The sequence below is a fragment of the Battus philenor genome, unplaced genomic scaffold (genome assembly GCF_028537555.1).
Source record: "Battus philenor isolate CCGP_79_NKW_IND1 unplaced genomic scaffold, ilBatPhil1.0.hap1 SCAF_9, whole genome shotgun sequence".
NCBI classification, from domain to species: domain Eukaryota; kingdom Metazoa; phylum Arthropoda; class Insecta; order Lepidoptera; family Papilionidae; genus Battus; species Battus philenor.
Genome location: NW_027181759.1, coordinates 10,707,627 through 10,730,064, shown reverse-complemented (window position 1 = coordinate 10,730,064; position 22,438 = coordinate 10,707,627). Strand labels below are relative to the sequence as shown.

Genomic DNA, 22,438 nt, shown 5'->3' with positions numbered 1-22,438 from the left:
AAGTGTATGTATGAAGTAAAAGTAGAGAGTGTTTTTGTCACTTATTTCGACGATAAATTATCAATATAAGTAACCGTTTTAATTCTTTATTTATTTGTCATATCCATGCTGCTGGAGTCTAAAGGTTCTAGAGTGGAAACCGCAGCTGGCAAACGCTGTGCCGGACACAAAGCAGACAGACAAACTTTTTAAGGTAGAAAGACGCTAGAGGCAGTTCCCAATCTGCATTTTTTGAATTTTTATGGAGAGACCTAATCTTTGAAAGAAAAACCAAAAATGTTTATCAATGATGGTTTGATGGATTCGACATCTATGTCCGTATAAAACATATTTTCATTTTTAGCCACATTGCTGTTGCATTAGGTATTATATTTCGTTAATAAATAATAAAAAGATTTACATTTGTGTCGCAGCATAGAATGACAAGATACTATTTACATAAAACGAAAATCGTATAAGAAATGCATATTAATATTAAACCATCAAGTGAAAAACGCTTAAAACTTTTTACTTCATTTATTTATATTATGTAACATTATGCTTATTTACGTAACATTTAAACAGCATGTAAGTACTATAATTCTATATTATATGTTATTTTCAAGACAAATATTTGAATTTGTATTTATTATTTATTATTATCAGTTTCTTACAGCGAAATGCTTGTAATGCACTCATCTTTAATTATCCTTTCCGTTAGCAATGATAAAAATAAAACATAATTGTAGACTGACGTGGTGAGCCACGAGGATGACGGTCCGTTGGAGGCGTTCAAGGGCGCTCTGAAGCTGTTCTGCACCAGGGACATGATGTTCCTTAGTTGCACTTTCATATACACAGGTAAGAAGTACGCACATACATTATGATTGGAAATAGGTGAACAAGCTTCAAAAGGAATGTATAGCTCGTTCGTAAGCAAAAGTTATAAAGTATTTATATTTATTTTCGATCACACTGTATAAATTAATCATATTAAAAATTGTAACATTAATTTAATTTTTCTCCTGGGATGCGACATTTCAATAGCTTTTGGCAATACAAAATCTGCTAAGACAGATATTAGACAATAATTAATTTTAGTACGCAGTAATCCTAATGTTGAAAACGCTTTTTACGCATTACGTTATTTATAATTTTTGAAACAATTGATTTATTTGATAACCAATCACCTGCATAGATAATAAATCACGTGTGGTAATAGAATTACATAGTTTCAAGTTAGTTTTTAATATTATTAATACACGAACCACAATAATGTTTATCCGGTTTTTATTAAGTCACCGCTTACAGAGGTCGCGTTTTAGTTCTCGCATACACGTGCTGTTCATAAATATTTACGTAATCATTAAATTATCTTAGACGTTGTTCACGTTTTAAACGGATTCACTCCGGTTTCTTTAATTTTTTATACTAAAAACACAAAAAAGTTGTTATTGAATTTTTAAATTATCACTTTTAAAATTATTTAGATAAACTAAGAAGTATTTAATATTCAGATATTTTGGATTCGAGTAAAGAATATATTTTGTTACAGTTAAGTGTACTGTTATTTAGTACGTTCAACAATCAATATTCTCAACCGATTAAAACCACATAATCTCTTACCTCGGCTATACTAATAAAAAAGATCCAACTACTTTACAATTGTTATCAGCAATAGTGTTATTTGTCTTGTTTTTCGTCTACACATTAAACTTATCAATACATGAAGGTGGTTTTTATTTTCACTTATTAAACATACTGTTTAATATTTATATTTCATAATGTTCCACGTGTCATAAATCTATGCTTCATTTTAATAACAAATATGTGACATGATGATGGTTACATATATATAAATAATTCGCTTAATGTTTAATGGCGTTAAAAATTTATACCATAACTATATACATGTAATTTGAAATCATGTCATCAAATTTGGCGTACCGTTAAAAATAAAATACGAATCATAGTAAATGGTAGGATTTTATCACTTACAATATTTTTTACTGTAGTCATAGAGTTTTGTTTTCGTTGAATGAAATTTATTGTGTAATTTTTTAATCAACAAAATTAAAAAATAAACACAATCACGATACGACATCGCGTCGTGATTACTACGTGTGACTTACGTAGTGATGTCGTATCTGGAAAACATTGAACTAGTAACGTAGAAATGATATTGATACAAAAATTGTTCTGCTGCTGTGATGATGAATGTGTCTAATACGATTTATTTTCTAAAATAATTACGGCACAATAACACCACGCATCTTGCGATGTAATGTAAGATTTTTTGTTGCTCGTCATGGAATTACACGATACGACGTTATAATACGATGCAGTGACGTTTTTTACAATTTTGTAGAAGGATTTTTCTTTTTCAACCGTAAATGGAATCTTTAAAATACCTCAGATTTTACCTGAAATATTTGGATACAGGCATCCTTCGAGTAGAAAAATTCACACACATTAATTAAAATATATTCCATCACCGCTCTAGAATGTAAATATTGTAATTTTTTTTTATTTACACAACTGCACAAGAAGCTTGTTACATCTATTAACCAACTACAGTATCCGGCGATAAATATTGCACATCGACCTTTGGAAAGAGACAATTGGCTAATTTCGGTTTCGTAGAGCGTTATCTCTATCGCACGAAATACTATGACTGACAAATCGTCATATAATAGGTAATGTGGGACAGAGATAGTGCTCTAAGAAGCCGAAATTAGCCGATTGTCTCTTTCCAAAGGTCGATGTGCAATATTTATCGCCGGGTACTGTATGTTACCACTGCTTCTAATTTCATAATAGGAAGTGTAGGTACTTTTACGTTGTGGGTAGTTTACAAATATTAATGTATCTAATTAAAAAAATATTTTTTGTAGGCGTAGAGTTGTCTTTCTTCAGTGGAGTGTACAGTCCCAGCATTGGATTCACGTTGTCTATGGGAGAAAATGCTAAGCAGCTCGTGGGTTTGTCTGGAGTATTCATTGGAATGGGAGAGGTGTTAGGTGAGTACAAATAAGAATATTTTATCTTGGTTCTCAGTGCTGTCGACCTTTTACGGCTTTACAAATTCGTCGAACTCATCGCTCGCGGACTAAAATAGAATACGTGTTCTATAAAATCTAGACAACATAAGTGTAAAGGCCAACCTGTTCGAGTTGTAATAATTTTTATTGCAATCTATGTTACGATAAAATGTATATTAAAAAAATATCATTGTCAACTTTCTGTCGTTCAACGGACCATAAAGGGCTCTACTCGGGATTTCTCCACGAGATCGAATCAGACATCAGGAGATCCGTGGTCGAACAAAAGACATAGCCCAGGATTGTCAAGTTGAAGTGGCAGTGAACAGGTCACTTAGTACTCAGAATAGACGCCTTAAGGAGCCTTAAGGTTCTATGAAAGGCAACTGACCGGCAAGCGCATTGTAGGGCGTCCACCTATAAAGTGGATGTACAACCTTTTTAAGGTCATCGGAATGGCTGGATGCATGCCGCTTTCAACTGTTCCTATTAGAAATCTATTCAGGAGGCCTTTGTCCAACTGTTCTACGGCTGTGATGATGATGATTAATCCAATATGATTACTCATATAGTCCTAACGTGTTCGAATAATTAGTAATTATGGCTGAACTCACTTTCTCGGATTAATTATAGAATAAATAGCTAAATATTAGAATTTACTATAATAATCATAGGTAAATTTAAAATAAAGGTTTTAAACAATGATCAATTGAAGTGATTAAAGTGTGTAGTTTTTTTTATCATAACATAATAGAGCAGGACTTTAAACCGATGATTTGTTTTTGTCAGTGTACGCCTGACAATGTATCGCGCTATGTGTGTAGAAAATACTGCGCAATACAGCGATGCCTCCATTTTATAATAGAATGTTTAATTAATTTCCTTGACGGCTTAGGAATTTTATTATGTGTGGCGCCTTTATACCAAAAGTCTATTAGATTTGGTTAGTGCTTTAATAGGGGTACTCAGAGCCCAAATCATTGTTGTAACCATTAAAAATTTTTTTGTTTTTATTTAATATGTCAAAATTGTTTAATACAATTTTCCATGGCGTTGTTTTAAAAAAAATAAAAACTTTACTTCGATTTAAAATTTACTACGATGTTTCCACAAAACAGAGACAAGGGGTGGTGAGAGGTTAAAAAAAATATGGACTTATCAACTTGAGCATTAGAGTATCCTCAAAAATCACTGACAAACATACCCACGGTTTAGCGCTTTTGTACCATCATACACAAACAGCGGCGATCATAGATATAAGCGCTGCCATGTAAAATCGCTATCTTCCATCCATCCCTCTAGATGCTCTTGCAAAAATTATCGAACACAATATAAATAGTAATAACTTTAGTCTTTGGACTTTTGTATTAAGACTTAAAAAATAAAACCAACATAATAAAGTTCTTTATTAACTGTAAACACTCGTCTAATCTCGAGGATAAGCAAACAAAATATTACGTATTTGTTAGATAATATTATAGAAATTTATCGGCCATGTACAAGGTGAAATTCTTTTACAACAACGCATTCCCGAGTTGAGACTTTTATTTATTCAATAGATATATTAAATTTATACATAGTATTACATAGTACAATAGACAAGATATAAAATATTTGTTTGTCGCTTTAAGTGTCGCGGGGATGGAAAGTTTTCGCTCACGTTTCATTGTTGACTTTACTTTCTAAGTATGCGTAGAATAATTATAATTAATAATTTTCATTAATCTTTTACTTCTAGACTAAATACTGTATACAGAGGCGTTATATATACTTGGTTATGTACATTGTACTAACATTCTGTTTCTAAAACTTAAAAAGGCTTACGATGAAATGTCTTATGTTTTTATTTAATGAACCAAGAACAGTAAGTTAGTAAACATATATGACAATAACAAAACCACGTGTCACTGATGTCATTAATGTGTTAAGAATTAATTCGTTGTATGTTTGTTCATTGCGCGTCAAATGATAAAGAGATAGAGATACATTTTCAAATGATTTTTAAGCGACGACTGAAACAAAAATCCTCCCGGAGCCAAAGCGCTGGATTGTTACACGTAAAATATCCTAAGAGCTTGACATTTTTCGAGTCCAGTGAAATATTATCAAAGTCTAATATACATCTATGGACAAGAGAAAACTAATTAGACGCTTTTTTTTTAAGAAAAACTTAGAAATAGAGGTTTATGCAACGCTTCACCAACGTTATTCCATTTGAATTCCAACAAAGCTGTAAAAAGCAAAAGAAAAATAGCGTTGATAAATAACAAAATAAATAGATTTCTTAAAAATAACATACCGTCGCCTCCACCGAATAAACCCGTAATCGCAAAAATGAAATTTTACAGAAGAAACAAAAAATCGAATTTCTTTAATAACTTCCATTATATTCAAGTGTTATTTATATACCAAATCAAAGCTGGTTTTTTTTCTGTATCCATGTATTTTATTTCTCTTTGAATATTCATGAAATTATTTGAGTAATTACGGAAAATAATTTTACTTGAATTAAATTTAAACGTTTTTGAGAGTAACGTCCTTTACGATGTTATCCGTGTGAAATTTTATAATGACCGTAATCAGTAAGGTTGGAATACGGTATTATTCATGTGTTTATTTCTGCGAATTCCTTCATCGCAATAGTTTTATACAGTTTTTTCGTCGATTATTTTTAATAGATGAAGGCAGTAAGACGATACTGTTAATGTATTCATAAAAATGTACAAAAGAAACTTCTCGGACATTTTTCCCGCGAAAAATATCGTACTCGCTCTTACGATTCTGCTTGCGAGAATTTCGTTCCCGAATTATATCGTAATAGTGGTTTACTGTTTGAGCTTAATTAAACTATTTTTGTGAAGAACTATTACTGCTTTTTTTGTGGAAAACAATAGTGGAATAGACAGATATAAAAAAATTCTCCTTCATTTTACATCAGAAATAATTACAAAAAAGTCACAAGGTGTAATACTACCTGTAGATGCCGAATTTGACAGAAACTGAACAAGCTCACAATATCATAATACGGGTTTATTAGGTGGGGGCGATGATATTAACTAATGTAAAGATGAATTGGCAAATTTTAATTTATTTAATATTATAGACGAATCTATTGATATTTAAAAAAAACTAAAGGATTATTTATCAGTTTTATCAAAATTTACATTTTCTTATTTCAGGAGGTGCTCTATTCGGAATCCTGGGTTCAAAGACTACCCGTTGGGGCCGAGACCCAATCGTGATCATGGGTTACATAATTCACGTCACTAGTTTCTTCCTCATCTTCATCAATCTGCCCAACGTAGCGCCATTTGGGGACACGACGGAAGTATCCTTCATAAACCCCTCTCCATATCTCGCCATGTTCTGCAGCTTCCTGCTTGGGTTCGGCGATGCGTGTTTCAACACTCAGATATACTCAATACTGGGTGGTAATTACTCCGACAATAGCACGTCGGCATTCGCACTCTTCAAGTTTACTCAGGTATGTTGTTCCTTTTAATTTTTACTTTATATAGTTTTAGGATAAATTTATCTGGTTGGCACACATAGCTGCATGGAGTACGCAATCAGTGTTCTAGTCTCTAAAAGACGGCCTTCATCCTCGGCTACCTCTACTATGAACTGACTCATCCGCAAGCCCGATCTTCACGCATGCTAACCCTATAGTCATTCCAAGACTTCAGGTCATACAGAGCTCATGCCTAGAGCCACGTGAGTACCGTTAATGCGTTCTTGTCGGCGACGATTGCTTATAAAGTATAGGGGACGATAACCTCCAGTCGTTACAGATAAAAACGTTGTTGAAATATCTTTCGCCATTTCTTCTCAGCTCTAACGATTTTAGAACTGGTAGCACTCCACTAAAACGAGATTTGCTCTTCTCGAACGCACTTGAATGTTAATACGTAACGCGTACCGAATGGCAAACCAAGTCGAGGTTCATTTTCCGGAACCCCTTGCTCTCCATAGATTATTCTGGCCTTGAGCGGCCTCCGAATCTAACAATGAATAACATGTCGCGGTCCGAGTCTAGGCTCCCAAGGTTAAAGTAAAACTATGTCTACGCGAAGCTTTTATGTTCTGACTCCTCAAGTCCGAGATATGTATTAATATAAGTAATTCAACCTTAGTAAGCTTTTAAAGAGTAGACAAAAGTGTTGTACGTAGCTGATCAACCAGTACTTTGTGCAGTAGGCAGAATCTGGAGTAACGTGTGTTTTTGTAAAAAAATATCTATGTTAATGAATGAAAAAACGATTATCATAATCAAGTATTGTCTCAAGGTGACGGGTTCAGACGTGGTTTTGCGAACAGAAATGATAAGGCATGTGTTAAAAATACTATACGCTAGTTTGTTATCAAATATTTGCTTAATCTTGACCTTTAAAGAAATATAACTTTCCGACCAAAAAAAAATACTAAAAACGCTGGTTTACTACAAGTTGTTTAAACATTTATTATTCATTTATTCATATTGTGTACATTATCAGAATGCCAGTAGAGATTAATTTGACAGAAACTGGAATAACATTGACCTCCCCTATGATTTTAAGTTTCTATATTGCCCTTATGTCTCTTGAGAAGCAAGCGTCTCCTAATGTTCAATTATTTGTTTATTTTATTCACTACTTGTGTATGTCATGAAAAAAATACCAGAATAACCCAATTTAAAAGGAACTAGATGAAGTTTAAATCCTTTATAACGTCAACCTTCGACTTAAAAGTACAAGGTTCTAAATGCGCCCTGGTACTTTCTGTGGTCACTTATTAAAGGTAAAGACTGAAGAAGACAAAGAAGAGTTATAATGTGATCAAATATTATTATAGTAATAAGAAGAACAATATAAATTTTTTGTTTTAATCTGAACTGCAATCGAGATTTTGTAAAGATTAAATTCTCTTTTACCGCTTTGGCCACAGAGCTATAATATAAGGACGATATTAAAAGACAATTTGATATGATTAATTTATTGAATTTATCTTCAACGTAATAATAAAAACACGAGCTTTTATATTCTACGTGCGACAACCCTGACATTTGACAGTTAACTTGACATTTCTTATGTATATATGAGACGGTCACGTAATTTAGCCTTAACCTAAATATTGTTAGTTGCGGATATAAAACTCACTTGTCTTGTAGTGTCATTTCCATATCATTTTATCGCGAAAATTGTAAGTCCGATATATTATGAAAGGATTCCATTATACTGGATACCGATAATACTAGATGAAAGGAGTTCTATAGTTTATTCCGCCACTTTTCCCAGGGCTATCGCTTTCCGAAATGATAGTAGTGTTCATTAACCAGTTTGTGACAACCGACCAAGTTAAGGTTCGGCCCTATTCGGTCCCTTATGGCGCAATGCTCAGGCAGTATTTTAGACAAGTGGCAACCCAAGCTGAGGTCACCTCGTGGTGGCTTTTGAGTCCAGTCACTTCATTAGACATCCGCTAAAGCGATCAAATACCTTAGCGGCTTCTTAATTTTTAAAAAGAGATCTTAGGCTAGGCCCGCTTTCTCTTCTGCCGCTTCGAATTCACGAAATCTGCAAATGTCACTAGTTAGAGAGGAAATAGGTTATTAAGTTGTGTAGCAAAAAAAATAATCATAAATTTGTGTATCGAATTACAGTCACTCGCTGCGGCGGCGTGTTTCTTCTATTCGTCGAGGGCGTTGCTGTCAGTGCAGCTGGGAGTGTTGGCGGTGCTTGCGTCGCTGGGGACGGCCGCCTTCTGCCGCGTGGAGTGGGCCGCCAGAGCTCGCGCGCGTGCAGCCGCCCTAGATGCGATAGACGACAAGGCCTCCCCCGCCACGCACTTGGCCGATAACGCTCTGCATTACGACTGAGATACTGCCGGGTGATTGACGCTCTAGTATTTATAAATCTCGCAACATCGCTCCGTCATTAAGTACTCGTTATTCGAAATTGCTAACTTATGAGATGTGTATTCATACGAGTTTATATGTATATATATCGATGACAAACTAATATTTGCTACATTTTCAATGTTAACTATTTTACTAAAAAAAAAATCATGTTAAAACACTGTTATGTTCGCTTTATGGTAAACTATAATAATTAACGTCAGAATTTCAGCCGAAGTGTCTACACTACTGGACATAAGCCTCTCCTATACATTTCCAATATGACCAATTGGCAGCTACCTGCATCCGGCACCTGTGTGATCTTAATAGTCGTCTGAAGACGCTTGATACTAGGTGAACAACTATGATGATGTGAAAAAACTATGATAGTATTTTTAATACTAGCTGATAGACATCTTGTCTTAGCTATGATGAATAATCGATTAGAAACTTTTTTATATAAAACAAAGTGTTGTTATATTTTTTTTTCTAAACCACATTATCATATCTGAGGCTTAAATAAACTATGCTGACGCTTTTTCAACTCGAACAGTCGTCTTCTTGGAATTTATTTACATGATCGCTAATGCAAGTCACATTGGAAATTAATTTGTTTTTTCATAAGAATTTTGTCCAAAATATTTTTCTATACATACACTCCTATCTAGTTATTAAAACTTTTTATATTTATTTCATAATTATCTTAATATTTTGTTAACAATCCTAGTTTTACTTTTATTTTCATTTCCTCCTGTTTTTATATGCTTGCATGACCTGTTTTATTTTTCAGTACCGTTTCTTTTGATCACGTCCTCAACTAGTCCCTGCAGTATTTGAAAAAACTTAAGCCTATCTAATTTGTCATCAGTCAGGTCTACAAAACGTAAGAATATTTATGGATAAAAGATGAATGAAATTGATAGTCTTTTCTAGTTTAATATCTTTAAAATTTGTTTTTTAGAGATTAAATTTAATCTCGTGTTCCCTTATTCTATACTTTTCCACAATATGAATGAAATTAAATATAGGCACTTAAATTTAACTTAGATTAGGAGTTTTCAGTAATCATTTTAAGCCTACCTATGATCACTGTTTCCAGACTTAAAGTTACTTGTACTCAATGTTCAATGTAGTAGATATTGGATTGATCACGATATTTAAACAATAATGTAACTTAATATTACATTATTAAATAAATACTAATATAATTATATTAATGTGATAAATGTCTTTTCAGTGGCAATTATTGGTCTGTGAGCATTTGATGTTGTAAAAACGAAAACAGAATAAAATATGATAAAGATGAAATATGTAATGTTATATACGAATTTGGTTTTTCACATTATACATATTAAAAACCATTGGGCCCTAACTTTGGGAATTATTAAAAAACAATATGTTTAAGTAGAATCAAGTCAGTAAAATTTAATTTGTATTGTAATGTTGTACCAAAAACAAATATTGTCTTCTTTTTTAAAATATTCCATTGTAATTGTTTCATTCCAAAAGCATTTTTTAATTATGATAGATTAAGAAATAATAACATCAATTTAATAATTAAGCTTATATATGTAAATATTGTTATTTTAAAATTAAACTTAATAAGAATAACACCATCAACATTAAATTTTAAAATTAAATTTTTTAAATTATTATAACAAATAATATGGAATATATTTTGTTTACACAATGAGAATTTTTGTTTTATGTATAAGATCAAATAAAGTAATTAACTTTTTTTTTTATTTCCATTGTTTTTAATTAGAGGAAGCTCATGCTTATGAGTTGCAGCTCTTAAATTGTCTCATGTAAATAACTATATCAGTTGTTTTCAAGCTCAAATAATTTTGAATAAATCAATGATGTCATATTCGAAACTATATTGTATTTCACAATTAAATCTTTTAAGTTATTTTTTTTATTAGTTTATCTTATATACAAAATTTATCAAGTTATAGAAGAATTGTAAATTTGTCTATATAGAAACAAAAATAGTATGTAATATTTAAATAAAGGTTAAATAAGAACATATGTTAATAACATAATTGATGTAAATAAAATAGATTGTATTCTAATCGATACAATGGATGTAAGATACTTATATAGCATAATACCTAAAAGTGGTGTAAAATTCACTAATAGATGATGTATTTTCAACAAATACAGGTTACCCTTGGTTTTCATGTGATAACAAGTTATGACATTGTAATGAAATGTTTAAAACAATTTTCAAGAAATGCAACAAATAATGTCTTAAATATAAATTATATTTATACATAAATTCGTATTAAAATTTTTATGTAACAAATGCAGAAAAAAGTGTTAAATTTTGGCAATTCTGTCTAGTCAACATTTTTTTGATTTAAATTCAAATCTTGATTAATATAGTGTTGACGTTTTTTGTTTAAATGGTTACATTAGGTATGCAATTTTATTAATAAGTCATATATGTAAAAAAAGTAATTTAAAATATAACATATTTTAACACATTTTATTTTCGGAAGTTTTATTTCTTATGTTAACATCTTTGTTAAGTGGCAGGATTTCCTCCTATCAGAGTGCCTGGTAGCAGTTTGCATCTAGTATCTCCAACAGCCTTAACAAGGTTATCTGTTCACCTTGCGGGCACACTGCCCTTTCCACTTCTTACTCCAGTATACCATGGTCCCAGTGGTTATTTGTTTTAGTAGCACACACATATTTTTATAATAGCGTTGTATCTATGAAATAGCTTTAGTGTTTATACACAATTCCTTTTCCTCATATAAAGTTTGTCATTAGTGCCTACTTAACTTACATGTAATGTTTATAAGATTTAGTTATAAATAAAATAATAAATGACATTGCCTATGGTGTTTTGTAAGAGGAGAGAATGCTGAAGCAAAGATAAAAAAGTGAAAATAGCAGATTTTTATTACCTCTCCTTCTATAATTTGGCCTACTATAATAATAAAGCAATACTATAACTATAAAATAACAAACTAGTTTCAAAGTTCATAAATTCGTAAGTTGTTAACATAAAATACCCTGGTTCAGTCATGTCATCTATTTACCACAAGATCAATGTAAAAAATTATTTACAAGCATGACAAAATGGACAATGTCATGCAAATATATAAATATTTTACCCTGCCCTTATTAGAAGAGTCTTCAAGGGGATATTTGCTACTTGACATTTTGAATATTAATATAATAAACAATCATCTATTTTGTGAAAAGCTGCAGTCAAGTCTTACATATAAATATTTATTGAGAATAGTTGGGGATGACGTGATGCAAATCCGAGAATGGAGAATTGAAGAGACATGGTTAGTTTTTAATTATAACAATAAAACCTGTTTGTTTGGCTCATTGAAAAAAAAACAAAATTTGTATAACATTTATTTAACAACTAACATAGGTAACATTTACTTAACTGACTATTTACTGCTCTCAGGTTCTTCTACATTTCCTAGTTTAAAGTCTAGAGGTTTATCATAGCCCATGATTTTAGCATAATGCAATGGGTCATTAAAATGTCTGGCCTCTATGAAAAGCGGGGTGCCTTTGGCTTGCATTGTTGTGAACATGCCAGGAATATCAGGAACTACTACATCTTCGGCTTTGAATTCCAACTGAAATAAAAAAATGACTGTGTAAAATACATAAAGTCCTACTAAGTAATTAAGAAATATTTTACTAAGTATTACTTCCAAGTTTATAAAAAATGTTATCCCTAAAACTAAAGCATGTAAATATGCATGTAAGTAACAACAAAGCAAGATTGTGCTCATTTTGCACCAAGGTAATTTAGCCAGTGTTAACATTAATCTAGCCAGCTCAAGAAATTCAAGCAATCTGAAGTTGTTGAACAGAAACCCATAATAAAACTGTTTGATAGGACTAGCCATATATAACTATAGCATAATAGTATATTTGGCTTAAAATCATTTAGGCAGTATAATATAGAAAAAAAATCACTAACATGCCTGGAAAAGTAAATAAACATGAAAAAATATATTTATTAATTACAAACACATATTTATTGATCTTTTCCATAGTATCAATTTTGAGTAAAAAGTATAAATAAGGGTGTGCAATAGAAAGAAATAATGTATCAAGAAGAAAGAAATAAAGATTAATGATTATATGGAAGGCTTTTCTCTCCCAAAAATTTTATATTTATTTAGGGCCTTAATAGTTTTATGGGGTTGAAAGTAGCTATGGATAAATGGCACTTATTTCAGACATCTTTAACTATGCTTGAAGGCTTCCGCAGGATTTGAAATTACAATTTGAAGGTGCCAGAGAGAGTCATCTTAAGTTGATAAGTCGGTTGGTGGTTGTGCATATTTTTAAACTTTACAAAGAAAAATTGACACTTATAGAGTATGAATAAATCTAACAAAGAATTACAATAATAATAATAAGATACAAAAATAACAAAAACCAAAGTGACCAAATATATAAATAAAGATTTATTGATTATACTAATGAGAAATTTATTTTAGATGCAACTAAAAATCAAACCATTTAGAAATAACAAATATAAGCAACTCTTTTATTCAAATTGTGTAGTAGAAGACAAAAGAGAACACCTGGTTATTTTTTAAACTTTATAAGCACATATATCATACCTTACATTAAAGTACTTTTTAACTATATAAATTTAAAAGTCTGAGGTTCAAAGCAAAAACTAAAGATAGAAAATTAACAATATATAAATTTTACGTACTTGTTTAGAAGCAAGGAAAAAGTTAATGGTGGTGGCCTTATATGTTGAGGTTCCTGGATCATAGTGAATTTCAGTAACATATTTCTTTGTGATGAAATGCAATAACAAGGGTGTTACAAATGTAAAGAATCCTACTACTGAACATATTGCTATAAGGAGTGATGTGCTTCCTATAGTTGATGCTTCCCTTAAAATTATAGGTTGTGCCACAAGCCCTGCTGCACTAGAAGAGAGTGAAAACACCTTCACAGCTTTTATTTGTGGAGTCAGTGGACCGTAATATATACGTTCTAATTCGTTTTCATTGTTGACACTGGTTGTGTTGCTTTTATTTATTTTTTGAAGTAAACTAGTGCCGGATGATATTTTTTTTATATCTGATAGTGAAAATGTGTTCCGGCATTGTAATGAATTTTTATAACAGAGCCGAAGCATGTTTTATTATTTAAGACACCTACACAAAGTAATAAAACACTGATCGATTTTTAACTTTCAAATTCTTTTATAGTATAATTTCAAAATGTATAATATCCATCCGTCAAAAGTCACATTACTTTTTTTTATCTTTAGGCCTGACTTAATGTCATTTAATCTCTATGATTGTAGTATTGTCAACAGCATTTTTTTTAAAAAACATTTGGTTTTCAATGTTTGTTTGTAGTAAATAATAATTAAAAAAATATATAGCAAAATTTTACCGTAAAAAATAAATTAAAGCAATTTTTCTTATTAAAAAGAAAAAAAATTGTGTTTTGTATATTAACAGTAACTATTTATGCTGTAATTAGGCTATTAAATATTGATACTTCCTTAGGACTCAAATTTTTGAGAAGAAGTAAAACACAATTTTGAAACTAACAACTAATTAAATAATAAATTTGCAAGGTATAATTATGTATTAAACTGAAATAATAAATCAATTATTCTAATAATACTTTATTTTGAGGTAAGAAACATATCATATTCTATAGTTTCTGCATAAGGACAGCTATCAACATCAAAACAGTGCGCAGTACGTATATCTAATACCATCGGCTCTGGACAATCACATCGAGAGAAGCCACAAGGAACCTTTTCCAGTGCTGGTTCAGGGTGGTCGCAAGTTCTTTGAGCTATCCAATATGTTTGCTTGCAGTTGCTTTTCTTCAATACCATCCAATCAGGACAATCATCAACACCTTAGGATATATAATATGTACTTTAGTATTTCATAATGTATTGTTTGCCAATTCTAATGTCTATTAAAGGTGACAATAATAAAATCCCTAAAAATTGATTGTATTTAATATAGAAGTTTTATATTTACGGATATGGAACGGACTTTATGTGAACTTTGTTAAATTATTTTTACAACACCTTGGAAGTTCTCATAGTCAAATCATTTTAATGACATCACTAGAACGAATACAGAATCTGTTGTAATACGCTATTAAACCTGTATAGACCTAGAAATTAAATCTGGGTGTAACTTACCCTAAATTCGGAACTTGCTTATATTTTTATTAAACGTAAGGTACGTAGTATGTACGATGTACTTGTTATTAGAGCAGTGAAAAACAAAGTTAAACTTACAGGTACCATTAAAACGTAAACAATACATTGTTACATGGCTGTGAAGGAACACGACGAAATTAAGAAAAGATATTTGTAATATCCAATTTAACATCGCGAGCTTATAGAAGTACTAAATCGAAAGATAAAATGGCTCCGGTGTACATATCTTCTTTGTTTTGTTTGGAGAACTGTGTTAATAATTCCCTACGCTAATATAAATTTTATGACATGTTACCCAAATTTAATAGGGCTTCCATCAGTCATCAGGATAATTCCCAACATTATATTTAATATTATTTAACCATTCGTCCAAATTTTCACTATATTTGGGTGTAATTACTAATAGAATAAATATTTTATAACATAACCATGTCCTCTAATTTAGTAAATAGATTATGACACTTAATTATTTTTTATCATAATAAAATTATAACTTATGCAATTCAGCACAAATAATCATTGCAGTAGAGATTTTTTTGTTATTTCTCTGTAGCATTTATTATTTTATTTTATAAGGAGGAAACATTAATGTAAGTTAATCCGTAGAAACCCAGAAGCTTTGTCTTAATATTTTACACGACTTAGTTTTTGTTTTATAATCGGACAATAGACGAATCGGTCTGTAATAATATAACATCTGCCAAACTATTATCAAAAATGTCACGACGCTATTTAATAACATTATCATTTAACATTTATGTTTATACATGTTAAAGGTATTTTTTGATTCATTTTATTTATACAATTTTTTATAATCTGTTTATAATTTCAAAACGTTATTTAGCATTTTCAATGTAGATTTCAGTAAAAAAAAGGGTATAAAGTTGTCTGTTGCAACGTTTTGACCTCTGTATTTATTTTAAATATATAGATATTTTTGAAATATATTTGAAATTATGAGATATCTTTTTATAACCGATTATATAATAAAAATATATATTGAATATTGAATTATATCAATAAGTAAAGAGTATTTTAGAGAAAAGAAATTAATGGAACTTGATCGAAGTGAAAACCGGTGACAAGGCAGGTGGAGGCTAACCTCAGAAAATATATTTAATATACTATGTCACGTATTTAAAATTGCTTCCATTCAAATTGTATTTGAATTTTTTTCACGCTGGAATAATTAATTACTTACGGTTTCAACAAATCTCTACTTTTGTTTTTTTTTTTACTTTCGTGTGACTGATAACGCCCGTTAACCCTTTTGTAAACGACTCATAAATTCATACAGCAATGGCCTGATTTTGAATGAATAAAGCACAACTTGTCAAACTTACAACGAAATTATGATAACATTCAGCTTTTACCTAACACGCTGAAACAAAAGAACATGATACTTTGGTATTTGTCACTACCTGTCTAATCACGCGATTTTGTTGACGTTGATTTATGGGAAAACCTATATTTTCAATTTATGTACTGATTCATCCCGATACCTCTGAAACCATTGGCTTTGAAAGTAAAAAAAATGGTGAGAAATATATCTTTCTAGGTAGAGGTGAGCTAAAAACAGATTTTATATAATTATAAAGATATAATTGGAAGTAAAAATGTAATTTAATGTGTTCAAAAATTAAATGTTTTGTTTATTTTATGACGTTAACTATTGATTATAAATATTAGTTTTGGGACTAACTGTATTTAAAATGTTCTAGAAAAATAGTCAGTTCAAAAACTGGTTTATTCTTAAAAAATACTAATCAAACAAAATAAATTATCTGCAGAATAAATCTTTCCGGTAAAATAATATTGAGTCAAATGGCGACGAACCGAGATAAGACGCCCAATCGTTTCCTGAGCAAGCACGCGTCACTGACTACAAAGCGGCTATCTGCCGAGAACAAACAAGGCCTATTGATTTAGTTTATCAATAGACCGCACATAATTCATATGAATGGCTAATACAATATTTTAGAATCACAGAGCTATTATTGTATTCTTTATACCTACGATACCTTGGTGTAAAAGCGTGTAAGTAAGAGTAAATGTTTAGCTCATTTGTCAGCAAAAAGCGATAACACTTTTACTCCTATTTCTAATCATCCTGTATCAAGTGATATCTAAAATATATAATATAATTTTTTTATTAGAATGCGAAAGGCCAATATCTTCAGGCAGTCTGCTGAGATCCTAATATTGAAAACGCTTTTTGTTATTATATTATTATTACGTTATTAAATATTTTTAACACTGTTAATTACTAGATGTGTTGTTATTTTTTTGTATATTGTCAGTAGTAATACACGACATAAGGTTCATAAAAAGATATGTAAAAATTTTTGTAATAGTATCTAGTCGTTAAAATCAAAACTATGACCAAAAGTAACAACAATAGAGAATGTTTTTCTTTCTGTTAATCTTTTAAGCTTTATACCATTAGTGGCCAATCCTGTGTTGATCGTTGATTTATTTTTTGACTTTTTATATAAGAGTGAAGTGGCGTAAGATAGGAAGGTACATAAGTGCTATAGAAAAATTTTCAAATTCTTTATGATATATATATATATATATCATAATATATATATATATCATAAATAAAATACAATACTATATATATATATATATATATATATATATATATACTATAATAATAATATATACAAATATTACACAAACACTTACAATATAATATAAAAATGTGTATAGATGTATCACGGAAATTGAACCCGCGACCTGCGAACGTAAGTTACAGCCTTCTGTTGTTAGGCTACCGCTATCACATTTCAGTCGCGCAGAAGAATCTGCTCACGACTATGGCATGTCTCACGGGTCAGAAATAGGGCAGATTCTATACACACTCCATGCCATACATTAAAGGTGTATACTGGCGTCGATTCCACGACTTCACCAAACGTCTCCAGACCGCAGCCAACGTCTTAAAACAATGCTTCTGGGTTAATTTCAACAAAAGTGCGGTAATGCTCTTCTCGAAGTGGAACCGCTTCCGAATCCCATTTCTTTCATGGACAGTCCAGTGCCATGCACAAAGCAAGTTCGTTATCAAGGTTTAGTGCGCAGATTGCTGTCGTGCGAAAAAAGATGGCCGTTCTTTCCGACCGCCTCTATTCCTTAGTAACAGTCGGAGTAAAATAGCACTGTCAAAAAGTGACACTCTATTAAAACAACTGTAATTAATCTCGATTTGACATACGTAAGCTTCGGGAATGCATAACCGCGTGTCATTCACAGTCTTCAAGTCACGTAAGACAGGGTCATGCGCACGGCTACGAGGGTATCTGCGTAACGAAGACCAATCGGCTTCCTCTTAAACGAAGTCGGCTTGTGGATCATAGGGATCGTATACTCTATAATTGTACATAGAAGTGCCGATAGAGATTCTTCCGCCACTTCTTCCAACGCTAACGCTTTGCGTGGTGATGTTAGCCAGGCAATAGCAACCGACCAAGTCGAGGGTCGGCCCTCCCGGACTATAGTCAAAATGCTTCACAGATTTTATCGACTAGGGATAGCCCAATCCGTGATCCCTTCATGGGGGCTCTTAGGCCTAGTCAATCCATGGAGCGTCCGCCTAAGCGATCTAAACAGCAGTAGGCACTTTTTTCCCAGTAAACAGTAAAACGATTAGTTATTTTTGAACATCTATGTTTAAAGTATATGAAACAAGCTTCACTCAAATACAAAGTACGAAGTAGCAAGCAAGTTCTGTAGTTCCGAACGTATAAAAGTAGAATGTGGAATTTAAGACAACTAAATAAATGTGATACGTGAGATTAAAAACTAAACGAGTTTTTTTTTTAAATAACAATTATATTAAATTCATAATAAATTCATGATGTAAATCTAATATTTAGTTATTAAAAAACCTTTCATAACGTTAAAAATAAATCATTAAGAAATATTAAAATTATAATTAATCATTAATAATTACTGATATTATAACAACTATTCTCAAAACCATCTATAATGTCTTTAGTTAGCGAGAAATATCTTTTACAATCTTTAGGTTGTGCTTCGTCACGTAGCTATGTAAAAAATAGGGATAGGTAATTATTGCTCAGAACGAAATTCAGCGGCGGTTCGATTTGAGCCACGATTAGAAATATTTGTTAAGATATGAAAAAATACGTAACTGCTTATGTAACTATTCTTTGTGTCATAAATCATAATGACTATGTGGTTCTATTTCGTTTTTAAACAACATATTATACCTTCGTTTTGGTATTTTATTATTTTCATATACAGGTATTAATTTAATGTCGAAATAATAAATTATATCGTACCTGAAACAATGTGAGCTAAGATCCCTTTGGGTTTTATCACATACAGATGTAAATAATTTAAAAAATTAATAAAAAATTGAAATTTTGTTCATTTTTGATTATTTAAAAAAAAAAAATTCTTGAAAAAAATCATTAGTTGTTATTGTACAAAGAAAATCTCCAACGTACATGAACCTTTCCCGCCTTTTTAACGAGCTTTTATACAAATTAAATGTTTGTATAATAATTTGTATCTTGTTACATGATAATAATAAGATCTAATTTCGTTTGTGATCATCCGAGAAACGTGCAAGAGAGACGCAAGCCTACTAATACTTATTCAACTTAGTGTTGTTAAAGCTATCTCTTTTGCTCGCATAGAGTTTTATACGGTACCTAAAAGGCACACTCGGTCTCTTTCCGTGCTTGATTTCTTTCTTCAGTATGATTTTGAAGTTGGAATAAGATTGTTGTTCGCCTTGTTTAAAAACGGGTTGTTTATTTTTGTGTCAATTTAAGTTTTGTGTACAAAATAATGGAGCTTAGGTAACAACGATTTTTGAACAGTGACGCGGATGCATTCGGACAGAAATAATTTTATACAAATATTTTAGTTAATTTATTTAAAATGCGTCCGGACACTGCAGTGAACTTTTGGCCAGTTGTTTTTGGTCTGATATACGTTGCGGAGGCGGCAATGATTGGTGATCAATGCGACTGGACTGGCAGGTACGTTTAACTGGACTATTGTTTTCTTTAATCAACAATCGTATGATATTTTCTTTATGCCAACTTCAATTTTATAAATTATTCGTGACAAAGTATACGCTTTTTTTTCTTCCGCTCTTTAGATAATTAAGAATTTAATCTTATTAATAAGTCTATAACTTAAACGACATACTGTTCTGCCATTTTTTTAAAAAAGTAATGTCATTCTTTACTTTTTTATTTATATTAATTATTTTTAATTTTGAATAATTTATAAGATCTTACTAAACATTAGGCTGTAGTTAAGTTTATTAAGAATATATCATTCAGTCAAGTTCTAATGAGATATAGATGCTTTGGTTAATTAGGCTTTAAAATTGATTGCGCCCTAACCGTTTATTATTAAAAAATTATGAACAATACTGAAAGATTTCTTAGTGACTTCGCAACATTGGCTATTTCATAAAAAGATGATTTATTAGGTTTTTTTTTCTTTGTCTGTTTGTTAATGGCTTTTGCAAAACTAAATCATATTTTAAATATACCAATTATATCTGTAGTTAAATTCCGAACAACTTATTCATGATTATAAATCAAGGTATTAAAAAAAAGCTAACGCCGCCTGAGGCGCTGTCTGTGGAATCGAGGAATTTGTTAATATATTATTTTGCGGTTGCATGTGCAAAATTAGCATCGAATCGATTTTTTGTTGCCTTAATAACAATCCCGACAATGTGTAAATGGCACTTAAAGAATCATAAATATTGTAGCATCGTGATTCAATGGTATGCGGTTTCGTGATTTATATATTTAAGGACACGCAATTTTTTTTCTTTATTAATAAAATATTGAAATAATATGTTACAGTCCTATTTGTAATGTTTATTAACACAAATACGCTTTCAGCTTATGATGAAGTTAGAATCCTTGGCGGTCTTGTAATTTTATATTTTTAACGATTAAAAGATTAAAAGAAAAAGAAAAAAGAATTAAAAGATTAAAAGTGTATTGAGTGGCCTCTTTTACCGTTTTCAATTTTATACAATTGATATTTACTTAATATTAATTGTGTAAGATGTATATATGTTTAAGCAGGTCATGGATTCAATGTCTTATATTTTGGCTAGTCCGTGAGTTCTTTTTATAATACACTATTATCATTTGAATCAAATCATCTTATCATTGTCTTATTCAGCCTTCATTTCTGATTGCAATAAGAACTATTTTAATTGTTGTAATCATATGCCCTCGAACATTAATTACTGGACATGATGCATTTATATATATATATATATATACACATACACACACACACATATATATATATATATATATTGTTATTTTCTATTGAGGAAGGAATGCGAAAGAATAATTGGCGTGGCAAGCCGCTTGTATCTACGAGCGTTTAGGTTTTAAATAGTGCCGTGTTAAGACTTGAGGCAATTAATAAATTTAATTGGATTGACAATTTAACGTCCCATGCCTCTAGGTGATGAGAAAATGTGTTTTGTTATTAAAGCACCTTTGTACAGATCTTGCTTGTGTTTTATTCGTTTATAATAAAAAGGAATTGTAAAAGTTGTTTCACCGACTGAATCAAAATTTATTAATTCTCCTAGATTGTATTTTTATTTACCTAGAGTTCTGAAATTAAATTCGCTGTAGCTCAGCGTTAGAGGACTGTGAGCTGCGATCGTAGGCCGCGGGTTCGATTTCCAGGGTATAATTTTATATAATTCACACTTAGTGCATTGATTCATAGGATGGGCAGCAACGTCTTCTGCGTACCATAATGCTGCCTACCTAGCGTGGCGATTATGGTAAATTCTCTTCATAGATATCTTTGAGGGAAGCTTTGCCGAGAGCGTCTATGGACTGAAATGACAAGAGTTATAGAAATAGTCATTATTTCAGCCGTAAGTCGTCAACTGCTCGACGTTGGCTCTTGGTACTTCCATATATTTCCAATAACACCGATAGGATGCTGCCTGAATTAAGTGTCTTCCGAATTAGACATAAATATATATTAAGGTGTAAATCTGTTTGTTGACAATGAGCTATACATTCACTTGTTTAAAGCTTTTACAACCATTTCTAACCTATCTGTATAAAATGATCAATTGTCTTCTCTTGTCTTTTCTATGCGGACTGGTTTCCGCAACTAAGCGGTACTGCGAACATTTTGGTCATTTGGGATCAAAATGTTACATTAATTTATTTTTGCGATTGAAATACGACACATCAACGACTTCTGGCAGTACAGTCTGTTCCTACAGACAGTAAACAATAAACGTTTTTTAATATGTAATAATCCGAATTTTAATACATGGCATATGCATTGCAG

The 22,438-nt window shown here is 31.1% G+C and overlaps 3 protein-coding genes across 4 annotated transcripts in view; 2 read left to right on the top strand and 1 right to left on the bottom strand.

The window, feature by feature from the left end:
- The window catches only part of LOC137932176 (UNC93-like protein MFSD11), a 33,618-nt gene extending 24,224 nt beyond the window's left edge, over positions 1–9,394 (top strand). For both annotated transcript variants that reach the window (XM_068775768.1, XM_068775767.1), the window contains exons 5-8: positions 729–840; positions 2,874–2,999; positions 6,200–6,504; positions 8,659–9,394. In XM_068775768.1, the coding sequence (XP_068631869.1) occupies positions 729–840; positions 2,874–2,999; positions 6,200–6,504; positions 8,659–8,874 (759 nt within the window). In that variant the 3' untranslated portion in view covers positions 8,875–9,394. The remainder of the gene's footprint in view (positions 1–728; positions 841–2,873; positions 3,000–6,199; positions 6,505–8,658) is intronic.
- Positions 9,395–12,260: 2,866 nt separating this feature from the next.
- LOC137932410 (transmembrane protein 70 homolog, mitochondrial) lies at positions 12,261–14,120 on the bottom strand. The gene is made up of 2 exons (XM_068776022.1): positions 13,607–14,120; positions 12,261–12,506 (listed from the first exon to the last, which is right to left on the bottom strand). The coding sequence occupies exons 1-2, from the start codon at positions 14,039–14,041 to the stop codon at positions 12,312–12,314; spliced, it is 630 nt and encodes a 209-aa protein (XP_068632123.1). The 5' UTR covers positions 14,042–14,120; the 3' UTR covers positions 12,261–12,311.
- A 5,737-nt stretch (positions 14,121–19,857) lies between these two features.
- Positions 19,858–22,438, top strand: part of LOC137932152 (meteorin-like protein) — a 42,650-nt gene continuing 40,069 nt past the window's right edge. The window contains exon 1 of the mRNA XM_068775733.1: positions 19,858–20,115. Within this exon, the coding sequence (XP_068631834.1) occupies positions 20,015–20,115 (101 nt within the window). The 5' untranslated portion in view covers positions 19,858–20,014. The remainder of the gene's footprint in view (positions 20,116–22,438) is intronic.

Bases quoted from the DNA above. Each gene is read 5' to 3' on its own strand.
- LOC137932410 (XM_068776022.1), bottom strand. From the start codon at position 14,041: ATGCTTCGGCTCTGTTATAAAAATTCATTACAATGCCGGAACACATTT. The intron at 12,507-13,606 runs GTACGTAAAATT...TTTTTATTTCAG, and splicing joins TTTTCCTTGCTTCTAAACAA to TTGGAATTCAAAGCCGAAGA.